This window comes from Neovison vison, chromosome 5, assembly GCF_020171115.1.
Source record: "Neovison vison isolate M4711 chromosome 5, ASM_NN_V1, whole genome shotgun sequence".
Lineage (NCBI taxonomy): Eukaryota > Metazoa > Chordata > Mammalia > Carnivora > Mustelidae > Neogale > Neogale vison.
Window position 1 is genome coordinate 96,362,257 of NC_058095.1, and position 13,719 is coordinate 96,375,975.

At 38.1% G+C, this 13,719-nt stretch overlaps 1 protein-coding gene across 7 annotated transcripts in view; it reads left to right on the forward strand.

The window, feature by feature from the left end:
* FRY (FRY microtubule binding protein) overlaps window positions 1-13,365 on the forward strand; it is a 349,740-nt gene extending 336,375 nt beyond the window's left edge. For all 7 annotated transcript variants that reach the window (XM_044249549.1, XM_044249551.1, XM_044249550.1 and 4 more), the window contains 3 exons: window positions 1,187-1,297; window positions 11,085-11,287; window positions 11,898-13,365. In XM_044249549.1, coding sequence (XP_044105484.1) covers window positions 1,187-1,297; window positions 11,085-11,287; window positions 11,898-12,156 — 573 coding nt within the window. In that variant the 3' untranslated portion in view covers window positions 12,157-13,365. The remainder of the gene's footprint in view (window positions 1-1,186; window positions 1,298-11,084; window positions 11,288-11,897) is intronic.
* Window positions 13,366-13,719: the final 354 nt, after the last annotated feature.

Sequence of the window (13,719 nt, forward strand, 5' to 3'; positions counted from 1 at the left end):
GATAACTTTTAACAATTAGGATCAAGATTGTATTAATATGATCAATAGGGTATTATTCCTAAAGCCTAAGTTTAAATTCTTGTAATTTCTTTCCCTAAACTGATTTGGGGGAACAATTTTAAGGGACCTTAGAAGCTCTCAGTTCTGAGCTGAGTTCTTTATAGTCCATTAGCAAAAGAAAGGCCCTATTTATCCTTACTTAACAACATTTGAAAACTGAACAGTGACATGTTTCCTTGACGCCACATATTTAACCCACTTTCCCTGGTGACTGCTGAGCCGTGAAATTCTATCTTGTGAAGGCTGCTCTTTTCTTTCACAGAATTCCCATCTACCACCTAGGCGCTAACTCATTCTTAGAGTGAAACAGGAAAAGTGTAGAGCCAATTACAAGCAGATACAGCTCAAAGAGTAGTATGATCGTTGGTGCTGGAACTATTCAAGATTAATTTTTCCCTCAAAGTATACATAAGCCATATAATGAAAACATTTTAAATTCGAGAGGTATCTATAGGGCTCAAGGGCCATTTTATATGATGCTTTTTAAATGTTTTTTCCATAGAGAGATTTGAATGTTCCCTTAATTTCTCTTTTCTGTTAGCACTTGTAGCCCTTTTTTAACTCTGTAATTCAATAAATATTTACTGAGCACTGAGTAGAAGCACTGATCGTATGACTGACTGTTGTGTTTACACAGACTTTGAGATGAGTGTCTGCACTCACGGCAGCCAAATTGTCACATGGAGTAACGTCCCAAATTGCTGAATTTATCAATTTGACACCTAGAATGACTTAATGTTTTGCCTTTCGAATATACTTGTAATAATTGTTTTTGTTTTTAAAAACAATTTTAGCTTATACAAATTAAGACAACTGCAATTAAGATGACCACAGCTATAATTTGGAGATATTTAATTGGCAAACATAATGAAAATTTGGTGATTCACTGAGTCCCTTTATAGCTACGCCTCCTAATTAGTCATCTCCCAAGCTATTCTCTTATACTGTGAATTTCTCACTGATATTTATTGGCTGGATTTTGTTGTTCTGTTTCACCTGAAATAATAACAGCTAGTTATGTTTCCGTGATTTAAAAAAAAAAAATGTTTTTCTCCACCGAGATTTCACTTGTTATATAAGAATGAGCCTTAATAACTGTTTCTTCCCATGCACGCTCTCTCTTTAGCAATTGGAACTGTGTCAGAGATTATACAAGCTGCATTTCCAGCTGCTGCTGCTTTTTCAGTCCTACTGTAAGCTCATCGGCCAGGTGCATGAAGTCAGCTCCATGCCAGAGGTGAGCCACACACCTCCCGACCCCAAGTCCTACGGTGAAAATCATTCCTTTCCTTTTGTTCTCTCCCCCCATCCCTTTTATAACTGCCCAAGTGATTTCCTTCCCACAGAACTGATTTGCTTGAACACAAGACTTAAATATGCATTGTCTCATGTCCTATTCTCGTTGGGCCAGTGCCAGGACTAGGTAAAGCAAGTGACTAGGCACAAAATTTAAGGACAGCCCTGAGAGTGAGTGCCTCCCTAATGCTATGATCCTGGCCCTGGTTCTGGACATTCTTATTTGAAAAAGTTCCTGTGTTATGGTTTTTCTTCTTTACATTGACCTTTTCATACTTGCCCTCACATTCAGATTGAAGGAATTATCTACGTGACAATTGATTCTCTTCAGTTGCCCTGTCCTGCTTCGCATTAGGAGACTTTAATATTTCTCAAAGTAACAAACATACCACTTCCAAGTGAACCAAAATTTTCCTAGAAATGAAGAAATACTACTGCAGCATAGTACGTGAAATAATGACAGTGTACGCTGCATATTATAGAAGCACAAAGGTCAAGTATCTAATTCTGCTGGAGGCCAGGAGATTGAAATAGGAAAGCTTTCTGAAGGAAATCAATCCTGAGCTGTTTCTTAAAGAACAAGCTGGAGTTGGAGGAACTGCAGGCTAAGGAGAAATGTTCCATTAAGCAGCTGCGGCATGAACATAATGTGGTAAGAAAGGGAAGGCAACTACAGGGACAGCTGTGTGGCTCAGTCAGTTAAACGTCTGCCTTCAGCTCAGGCCACGATCCCAGGGTCCTGGGATCAAACCCTGTGTCAGGATCCCTGCTCAGTGGGAAGTCTGCTTCTCTCTCTCTCTCAAATAAATAATCTTTCTAAAACAGTAAGTGGAAGCAACTTATTTTTTTAAGACTTTATTTATTTTAGAGAGAGTGAGCACGAGCCGTGGGAGAGGGAAGGGGAGAAAAGCAGACTCCTTCCTGAGCACAGGGCCCCATCCCAGGACCATGAGATCATGACCTGAACTAGAACCTAAGGGTCATACACTTAACTGACTGAGCCACCCAGGCACCCCAAGTACAAGCAATTCAGTGTTGCTAGAATATGAAATGCAAACCAAAAACCAGAATCAGGCACAAGTGATATTAAGGGTTAGATGACAGAAGATACTATGCCTGGGGATATTTTAGTTTATGGCAGGGATGTGGAGGGTGGATTTGATGACAGGTAGCCTGGAGACAGGAGACTAGTCCCTGGGCTTTTGAAATAGCACAGACAAGGATGAGGGTTTAAACCAGGACAGAAGGGCTAGGTATGGGGAGAGGACAGAAAATGAGAGAAAGATTAAGCACAAAATATCTATGAAACTGATCAGGGGTTGGAGTGAGGAATGAAGGAGAAGGAAAGGTTGAGGGCAAGGCTCAGGTTCTATCTCTGATGAACCAGGTGACCCGTGGTGCCACAGCTGACCCAGGATAAAGGAAGTCTGAGGCCACTGTAGATTCCACATATAAGTGAAATCATATAGTATTTGTCTTTTTCCATCTGACTTATTTCACTTAGCATAATACCCTCTAGGACTGCCAATGTTGTCACAAAGGCAAGATCTCATTCATTTTATGGCTGTGTAGTTATCCTGTGTGTGTGTGTGTGTGTGTGTGTGTGTGTGTACCACATCTTTATCCATTCATCTATCAGTGGACAATTGGGTTGCTTCCATATCTTGGCTATTGTAAATAATCCTGCAGTAAACAAAGGGGTGCATTAATCTCTTCAAAGTAGTGGGGGTTTTTTCCTTTGGGTAAAATACCCAGTAGCGGAATTACTAGATCACAGGGTAGTTATTTTTTTTAATTTTTTGAGGAACTTCCATACTGTTTTTCACAGTGGCTGCACCAATTTACATCCTTGTGAACAGAAAAAGTGACAACATTTTTTCTTTCTTAACTTTTTGATTCTAGCCATTCTCACTGGTATGAGGTGATCTGTGATTTTGATTTGCATTTTCCCTGATGTTGAGTGATGTTAAGCATCTTTTCATTGGAGTTTTGGCCATCTGTACATCTTTGAAAAAATGTCTACTCAGGTTCTCTGCCCATTTTTTTCGTCAGATTTTATGAGTCTTTACATATTTTGGAGATTCACATTGATCAGATACACTATTTACAAATACCTTCTCCCATTTAATAGGTTGCTTTTTCATTTTTTTATGGTGTTTTTTGCTGTGCAAAAACTTTTTAGTTTTGGGGCGCCTGGGTGGCTCAGTCGGTTAAGCATCTGCCTTTGGCTCAGGTCATGATCCTGGCGTCATGGGGTCAAGCCCCATGTGCTCCCTGCTGAGCAAGGAGCCTGCTTCTCCCTCTGCCACTCACCCTGTGCATGCTCTCTTGCCCTCACTCTCTGAAATAACATGTTTAAAAAAAAAAAAAACCTTTCTGGCTTCATGTAGTCCCATTTGTTTATTTTTGCTTTTTTTTGCTTTTGTCTGAAGAGACCTGTCCAGAAAAACATCGATAAGACCAATGCCCAAGAGTCTACTGCCTATGTTTTCTTTTCGGTCTTAAATGTAAATCTTTAATGAATTTCATTTTTGTACATGGCATAAGAAAGTGGTCTAATTTTTCCAACACTATTTAGTGAAAAGATTTTTTTTTCTTCTCCATTATGTATTTGTTGCTTTGTTAATTAACTGTGTAGGTATGGGTTTATTTGTAGGCCTTCTGTTCTGTTCCAAGCATCTATGTATCCTTTTGTTCTAGCACCATACTGTTTTTAATGACTATTTTAGTTTTGCAATATTGTTTGAACTCTGGGGTTAGGATACCTCCAGCTCTGTCGATCTCTCTCAAAATTGCTTTGGCTATTGGGGCTCTTCTGTGGTTCCACACAAATGTTGGGATTATTCCAGTTCTGTGAAAAATGCCAGGGGTATTTAGACAGGAATCACACTGAAGCTACAGATTGCTTTGGGTAGTACTGACATTTTTAAAAATAGTAATTCTTCCAATTCATGTGTGGTATATCTTTCCATTTGTTTGTGTCCTCTGCAGTTTCTTTCATCAACGTCTTACAGTTATCAGAGTATAGATCTTTTACCTCCTCACCTTTATTCCTAGGTATTCTATTCTTTTTGATGGAATTGTAAACAGGATATATTCTTAATGTCTCTTTGACAGTTTGCTATTAGTGTACAAAAATGTATAGATTTCTGTATATTAAGTTTGTATCCTGCAACTTTACTGAATTTCATTTATTAGTTCTAATGGTTTTTTGGTGGAATCTTTGAAGTTTTCTATGTATAGTATCGTGTCATCTGCAAATAGTGAGTTTATTGTCTTCCTTGCCAATATGGATGCTTTTTCTTTTTCTTGTCTGACTGCTGTGGCTAGGCCTTCCAGTTCTATGTTGAATAAAAGTGGCAAGAATGGCCATCGTTGGCTTGTTCTGATTTTAGAGAAAATGCTTTCAGCTCTTCCCTGTTGAGTAGGATATTAGCTACAGGGATGTCATATGTGACTTCCATTATGTTAATGTATGTTTCCTCTATACCTAGTTTGTTGACTTTTTAAATGAATGAATGCTGAATTTTGTCAAATGTTTTTTAATCTATTGAGATTATCATAATTTCTTACATGTTAGTATGGTTTATCACATTGATTTGTAGATATTGAACCATCCCTGCCTCCCTGAAATAAATCTCCTTGGTCATGATAAATGATCCTTTTAATATATTGTTGAACTCTGTTTGCAAATGTGTTGACAGTTTTTACATTTATATCAATCAGGAATATTGGCCTTTAATCTTTTTTCTGTACTGTGCTTGTCTGATTTTGATATCTGGATTATACCGGCTTTGTACAATGAATTTGGAAGCATTCCGTCCTCTACAATTTTTGGAATACTTTGAGAAGGATAGGTATTAAATATTTTTCACATGTTTGGTATGGAGTCATTCGTGAAGCTATTTGGTTCTGGATTTTTTGTTCGAAGTTTTCATTTTTTATAATTTTTTTATTATGTTAGTCACCATACAGTACATCATTAGTTTTTGATGTAGTGTTACCTGATTCATTGTTTGTGTCTAACACCCAGTGCTCCATGCAATCCTTGCCCTCATTTATACCCATCACCGGGCTCACCCATCCCCCACCCTCTCCCATCTAAAACCCTCAGTTTGATGTTGGGAATTTTTGGATTATTCAATTTCATTACTAGTAATCAGTCTGTTCAGATTTTCTATTCCTGATTCAGTCTCGAAGACTGTTTCTAGGAATTTATTTATCCATTTATGTTGTCCAATTGTATAATTTTTCATAATAGTCTATTAGAGTCCTTTGTATTTCTTTTTTTTTCCAATTTATTTATTTTCAGAAAAACAGTATTCATTATTTTTTCACCACACCCAGTGCTCCATGCAAGCTGTGCCCTCTATAATACCCACCACCTGGTACCCCAACCTCCCACCCCCCCACCACTTCAAACCCCTCAGATTGTTTTTCAGAGTTCTTTGTATTTCTGTGCTGTCAGTTGTGACATCTCTTTCACTTCTGATTTTATTCATTCAATGAATGTCCTCCCTTTTTTTCATGATGAGTCTGGCTAAAGGTTAATCAGCTCTTCTTTTTTTATTATGTATTTTATGTACTTTTTTGTTTCAAGTTTTTAAAATTCTAGTTAATATAAAGTGTAATATTGGTTTCAGGAGAATTTAATGATTCATCACTTACATACAACACCCAGTGCTCATCACAAGTGCCCTCCTTAATGCCCATCACCCATTTAGCCCATTCCCCACTAATCTCCTTTCCATCAGCCCTCAGTTTGTTCTATATAGTTTGCCTCCTTTTTTCTTTCTCCCTTCCCCTGATGTTTGTTTTGTTTCTTAAATTCCACATGAATGAAATCATACAGTATTTGTCTTTCTCTAACTGAATTATTTCGCTTAACATAATGCATGTGAAAAGATTCTCAACATCACTCATCATCAGGGAGATACAAATCAAAACCATAATGAGAGGGGCACCTGGGTGGTTCAGTCAGCTGAGCATCTGACTCTTGGTTTTGGCTCAGGTCATGATCTCAGGGTCATGAGATCAAGCCCAATGTCAGGCTCCACATTCCGTGGGGAATCTGCTTGAAATGCTCTCCCTCTGCCCCTTCCCCACTCACACTCACTCTCTCTAAAATAAATATATCTTTAAAAAAAACACAATGATGAGATACTACCTCACACTAGTCAGAATAGCTGAAATTAACAACACAAGAAATAATAGGTGTTGGAGAAGATGTGGAGAAAGGGAACACTCATATTGTTGGTGGGAATGTAGACTCTGGTATAGCCACTCTGGAAAACAGTATGAAGATTCCTCAAAAAATTAAAAATAGAACTACCTTATGATCCAGCATTATACTACTAAATATTTACCCAAAGGATACAGAAATACTAATTCGAAGGGTCACATGCACACTGTTTATAGCAGCATTATCAGAAATAGCCAAATTGTGAAAAAGCCCAGGTGTCCATCAATTGATGAATGGATAAAAAAGAATGAAATCTTGCCATTTGCAACACTGGGGATGGAGCTAGATGGTATTATGCTAAGTTTTTATCTTTTCTGATAAACAACTCTTGCCTTCATTGATCTTTTATATTTTTTATATTCTATTTCATTTATTCCTACTCTAGTCTTGTTATTTCCTTCCTTCTACTAACCATGCTTTGTTCTTCCTTTTCTAGTTTCTTTAGATGTAAGGTTAGATTGACATTTTTCTTGTTTCTGGAGGTAGGCCTGTATCACTATAAACTTTCCTCTTAGACGTATCATTGCTAAGTCCCATAGATTTTGAACAATGTGTTTCCATATTCATTTGTTTCAAGGTATTTTTTTTTATTTTCTCTTGATTTCTTCCTTGATCCTTTGGCTTACTAGCATGTTCTTTCTCTTTTGTTAGTCTTCGTTTCAAAGTCTATTTTGTCTGGCATAAGTATTTCCATCCCAGCTTTTTTTTTTTCCATTTCCATTTCCACAGAATATTTTTTCCTTTCCTTCACTTTCAGTCTGTATGTGTCTTTAGGTCTGAACCAGGTCTCCTGTAGGCAGCATACAGGTAGGTCTTGTTTTTCTTTTTATCCTTTCATTCATCCTATATGTTTTGATTGGAAGTTAGTCCATTTACATTCAAAGCGATATTTCTGTAGTTCTTCGCTTTCTTTCCTTTTTTTTTTTTTTAATAACTTTACCTTCTTCAGTGTTAGTCTTGGCTTTCTATTTTTGTGTCTGTAATATGTTTGTGGTTACTATGAGGTTCATATATAACATTCTGTGTATATGTATATAGCAGGATGTTTTAAGTTCGTCACTTCAAACACATTCTAAAAGCAGTACATTTTAAATTCTACCTCATTTTATGTATATGACATATTTTAGATCTTTGTGTATCATCTATTTTTTGTAGATATGATCGATTTTACTATTTTTTCTTTTAGTCATCATTCTAGCTTTCTAAGTGATTGATCTACTACTATCTTCAGTATATGTTTACCAGTAAATTTTTTCCTTTCATAATTTCTCCTAGTAATATACACTTCCTTGTTTAAAGAAGTGTCTTTAACATTTCTTGTAAGACTGCTTTAGTGGTGATAAATTAATTTTGTTTTTCTGGAAAACGCTCTTCTTCAATTCTGAATGATACACTAAGTAGGGTATTTGTGGTTGTAGACTTTTTCCCTTTCAACACTTTGCAGGCCAAAAGGGAGTGGCATGATATACTCAAAGTTTCTGCTAAGAAATCAGCTTATAGCCTTTTGGGGCTTCCCTTTTATGTAACTAATTGCCTTCCTATTGGTGCATTTGACATTTTAAGTATCATGTGACCTCCTTTGGGTTCATCTTGTTAGAGGCTCTCTGTACTACCTGGATATCTCATTCTCCAGGTTAGGGAAATTGTCTGCTATTACATCTTTAAATAAGTTATCTGCCCCCTTTCTCTTTCTGTCCTCCTTCTGACCCCTATAAATGTTACTAAAACTGTGTTATCTAAAGGTCCCAAACTTATCCTCATTTTTTAAAATTGTTTTCTTTTTTGCTGTTCAGCATGGGTGTTCTCCATTACTCGGTCTTTCAGATCACTGAGCTATTCTTCTCCATCTCTAATTACCTTTAATTCCCCTGTTGTATTTGTCTTTTCAGTTATTGTATTCTCCGACCCTTATTGATGCTTGTTTATATTTTCTCTTTGTTGAAATTCTCATGAGTTCATCTACTCAGCTCTAGCAAATATCTTTATGACCCTCGCTTTCAACTTTTATCTGTTTTGTTTAGTACTTTTTCTGCGGCTTTATCTTGTGCTTTCATTTGTAACATATTCCCCTCTTCCCTCATTTTGTCTACCTCTGTCTCAGTGTATTATGTCTTGAAAGTAGTGGCCCTATGTAAAAGGTGTCCTGTGGAGCCCTGTAGTACATTCCCCTCAACACCAGAACCAGGCATTCCAGGGGTGTCCCCTGTGTGGGGTATATGTGCCTTCTTTCTGTGACTGGGCCATGACTGCTTTAGGCACATTAGTGAGCAGGGCTGACCCCAGCTAGGCTGGCTGAGTTGCCTGTCTGCAGCTGCTGCAGGCCTGCTGGTGGATGGGGTTAGCCCTGGTACATTCTGGGCAAAAGGCCTGCCCATCCTGCCTAGGGCAGCCTGCCCCATGTGGCAAGAGGGTCATCTGCCAGGACAGGGCAAGCAGGGCTAGCAAAGTAGATGGAGATTGTCAGAACTGGCTCCCACAAGTGTCAGGCCGGCCAGACTTAAGGAGAGGAAGAAAAAAGTTGGCTGCCAACACTCCCATTCCAACAGAAAGCTCCTACAGATCCCTGCCTCTCTGAAATTTGCCTTAAAATTTAGTCCACAAATCATATATAACCAAGGTATAACCAAGGTGCTTTTCATACTACTGCCTTTGTAATGAATCCTAGAGTGATTGATAGAATCTGTTGGCTCTTTAAAAGCAGAGTCTCAGTTTACTATAGTCCTCCCACTCTCTGGAGCCTCACTGATTTTCAAAACCAGGTGTTATAGAAGCTCATCTTCTCCACGGTTGTCCCCATGACAGGGGATTAATCCCCTCACTACTCAGGAAAGACCTCTGCACCTGTGATATCACTCTTCCTCATGGATCACCAAACCCAGGGTTTGGCTCTCTGCCCCTCCTACCTTACCAATGTGGCTTTTCTTTGTATCTTTAGCTGTAGAAGATCTGTTCTGCTAGTCTTGGAATGGTCTTCAGAGGGAGTTGCATTATATGTGGTTGTAGCCTCTGTATTCATGAAAGGAGGTGAGATTAGGATCCTTCTTATCTGCCATCTTCCCAAGCTCCTTCTCTAATACCATACTTAAGAGGATTATCTCAGTAAATTTCAAACCTAGCACTGGAGTAGGTAGTTGTATGTAACAGTTACCTGTGTGAAGACAAATAATTCTGGAGGGCTTTGGTTCTATACATGGTCCAGTTAACTATCTGGGAATGAGTAAAGATGAAGATGTTGGGTAAATCAACTTTCCAAAGAAAACAGACATCACCAATTTACCTTACAAAGGCAAACAAATCTTTTTTTTTCCCAATTTATTTATTTTCAGAAAAACAGTATTCATTATTTTTTCACCACACCCAGTGCTCCATGCAAGCCGTGCCCTCTATAATACCCACCACCTGGTACCCCAACCTCCCACCCCCCCCCCGCCACTTCAAACCCTTCAGACTGTTTTTCAGAGTCCATAGTCTCTCATGGTTCACCTCCCCTTCCAATTTACCCAAATTCCCTACTCCTCTCTAACGCCCCTTGTCCTCCATGCTATTGGTTATGCTCCACAAATGAGTGAAACCATATGATAATTGACTCTCTCTGCTTGACTTATTTCACTCAGCATAATCTCTTCCAGTCCCGTCCATGTTGCTACAGAAGTTGGGTATTCATCCTTTCTGATGGAGGCATAACAAATCTTTAAAGGCACATCAACTTTTTAAAAATGCTCTTGGGATCAAATTGCGAAACAGTTGACCTCCATAGTATTTGGGGGTGGGGGGGCACTAGAAAGTGACATAGGTTCTTTTTTTATGATTTATCTTTTGATACCAGTAATTTTGAGGTAAAATACCTCTTGGCTCTGTAACATGAATACTAACATTACCTTGAGATTTTTTCCTCTTCCTTAAATTATATCTTTCATCTTTCCTATGGCTTACAAATGAGAGAAAGTTATTTTTCAAACAAGATCCATGTTCGAGATTAAGTTTAGTAAGCATTTATGTGCCAAACTGTACTAAGCATTTTATATACATCATCTCATCTTTACAGTTACCTGTGAGGTGGGTAATGTCTCCAGTCTCACAGATTAGAAAACTGAAGCACATAAAAGTCTATTTATTTGAGTATGGTCCCATAATACAGTGTAGAATTGGCATTTGAACCCAGCTCTACCCAAGCCTGTTATCTTATGCATTTTAACTCTGGATATGCCCTTCTACTTAAACAGAAAACACTTTAAAGGAAATGTTAACCTTTCATCTAAGGAGAGTATCCCAGTGTTTGATACAGAAAGTTATGCAATGTACATAACCCCTTACACAATGTATATAACCCCTTATACATACCAGGTAGTAGTTCTATTTGTTCAATTTCAGTTTACCAATATATTTAGCTTATACTTAACAAGAAGCAGAGAAATGAACATTTTCTCTCTTGGGGATGCAAAATCTAGCCTGCAACTAAACATAATAAAAATAATTTTTTTAACAGCTGCTAAATATGTCCAGGGAACTGAGTGACTTAAAGAAAAACCTGAAGGAGGCCACTGCAGCCATTGCAGCTGACCCTCTCTATATAGAGGGTGCATGGTCTGAGCCAACCTTCACATCCACTGAAGCAGCCATCCAGTCTATGCTGGAGTGCCTGAAGAACAATGAACTTGGCAAGGCTTTACGGCAAATCAGGGAATGCAGGTAACTTGACTATTTCTTTTAGAAACAGTGAAAGGAAATGCATGCCTGATAGTTACTTTGTCATGGTTGGGGACTGAATCACTACAGATGGGACATCTAGATATTTTATACACATCCTTCTCAGATCTTACTCATTACCATGCCAGCTATAAGATTTCAGAACTTACATGTTTAAAGTATAGGTGTTACTTCTGGTCTTTTATCATTCCTATAATGTTGAAACAGTTCAAATTGGGGTTGGGGTTGTTGGGGTATACTTTGAAAATTATTTAAATATGTCCTTTTCCCCCTGCATTTTAATAGTATAGTCACAGTCACTGGAACCAGAATCCTATAGCAAATAAATGTTTTATGATCATCAAATTCTGTTCTGATATTTAGAAGCTTTGGAGGATATTTTCATCAGAACCAGTAACATTCCTTAATCAGTTATGGTGATGTTTGCAAAACTCTAAATGTAGTAAAAGCCACTGCATTGTATGCTTCAGATGGTTGAATTGTATAGTAGTATGTGAGTTATACCTCAGAATACTCTTATACTACAGAGGCTCATAACCTCTCAACTTTGTAACCAATAATGCCTCTAATATATGCTGTTTTTTGACTACAGAAGTCTGTGGCCCAATGACATCTTTGGAAGCAGTTCTGATGATGAGGTCCAGACACTACTGAATATTTATTTCCGTCATCAAACTTTGGGACAAACGGGTACTTATGCGTTGGTGGGATCAAACCAGAGCCTGACTGAAATCTGCACCAAGCTGATGGAGCTGAACATGGAGATCCGGGACATGATTCGCAGAGCCCAGAGTTACCGAGTCCTCACTACTTTTCTTCCAGACTCCAGTGTTTCTGGCACTAGTCTCTGACAGGAGCTTCCCATCCCCCATGGGTTCCAAGCTGGGGGTGCTGTCATGCTGGGGTGACGTCATTCAGTGTCTTTTCAGCCTTCAGAAGGCTTGGTCAGACTGTTCTCCCTCTTGTTACCTGTAGGACTTTTTCTAAACAGGATGACAGAACTTCCAACATGTAGCAATACTATCAGAACCAAGGTAGCATAGAATATTCTGGGACAGACTCCATCCGTTATGCTGTGTGGCACAAAGGTGTTATTTTACTGAGCAGATGCAGCTCACTACTGAAGAAAGTGACTTCCATTGCATACCAAAGCCGACTACACTGAACAATACCTTTCCTTTCTAGAAACAATTTTAGATTGGCAAAAGTGCAATGTTTTCTTCACTAAAATATTTTATATTCTAAAACTTGTACATTCTTTTATTTTTCCTTTTCTTTTGTTTTCTTTTTTTCTTTTTTTGTTGGGCCGAGGAAGGGGCAGGCAGAATGAAGCTGGCCACTGAAAACTGTAAGACGGTCAAAAGCTGACAGCCTGTTTATGTGAAAAGGGAATTGTAAATGGACAATTTAATATACACTGTAATTTGAATATGATTACTGTATCTAAAAGGAGCTGCTATGAAGTACCTTTCTTATGTTGCTAGGCTACTGTTTCTGAAAGCCCTGAATCTCTTTGCAGAAGTCTGTGATTAGGACCCTAGCACCAAATATGGTCCTGATAGACCTTTTTGTAAGGGTCTTGGCTGCTTTTTACTAGAAAGTTGCTTATATGAGCATATTTATACTACAAAAGGATGAGTGTTAATTTTAACCAACTTTGCCATTTTGTAGAAAAAAAGTTAAAGAAATTCACATTATAAATTCCAAGTCTTTTCACCTGTCACGCATGCATATTTTAATATCCATTTGGATAGCCAGAAGTAGAATCATAAAGATAAACTCTGAGTTGTCACTTTGTTACTTAAGAAATGTCATATTTTATTTGTAACATATATGTAAAGCACCATTCTTAAGTTTTCTCCTTCAGATTAATGCTGTCAAGTGTTAGCTGTGTGCATGTAAGCCAGTTGCACATCAGAAACATATTCAAAGTTGATCTATGTAACTTATTCACTCTGTAAATACATTCAAAGTTTTTGTGATGTAATCTTGGTTGATAATCTATTCAGAACTTCCTTTAGACTAAAAAAAAAAAAAATACACATCGACCATGGATTTTATTTCTGGTTTAGAGATCGTTGCCTTCGACACACTTTTACAGGTTTGCATGTGGGTTACCCCAAGGAGTACCACTCATGTACATTCCACGATTGGCTTTCACTGGGGCTGAGCAGCAAGCACAGGGAACCCGTGAGGCAGGAACTATCTGTTACCACTTTGGAAGTGGACACTAAGTTAAGACTGTGACCTTCAACCAGCTCTTTCTAATCAACCAAAAAGAGAAATCAGAAGAGTGAGCTCTACTTGTCAATATCTATCATCAGATTGTTATACTTTAAATTGTGAGATAGACTCTAAGGAAAAGTAAGAGTTTTAATTCTGTCACCATTGCTCATCTATCTCCACCCCACATG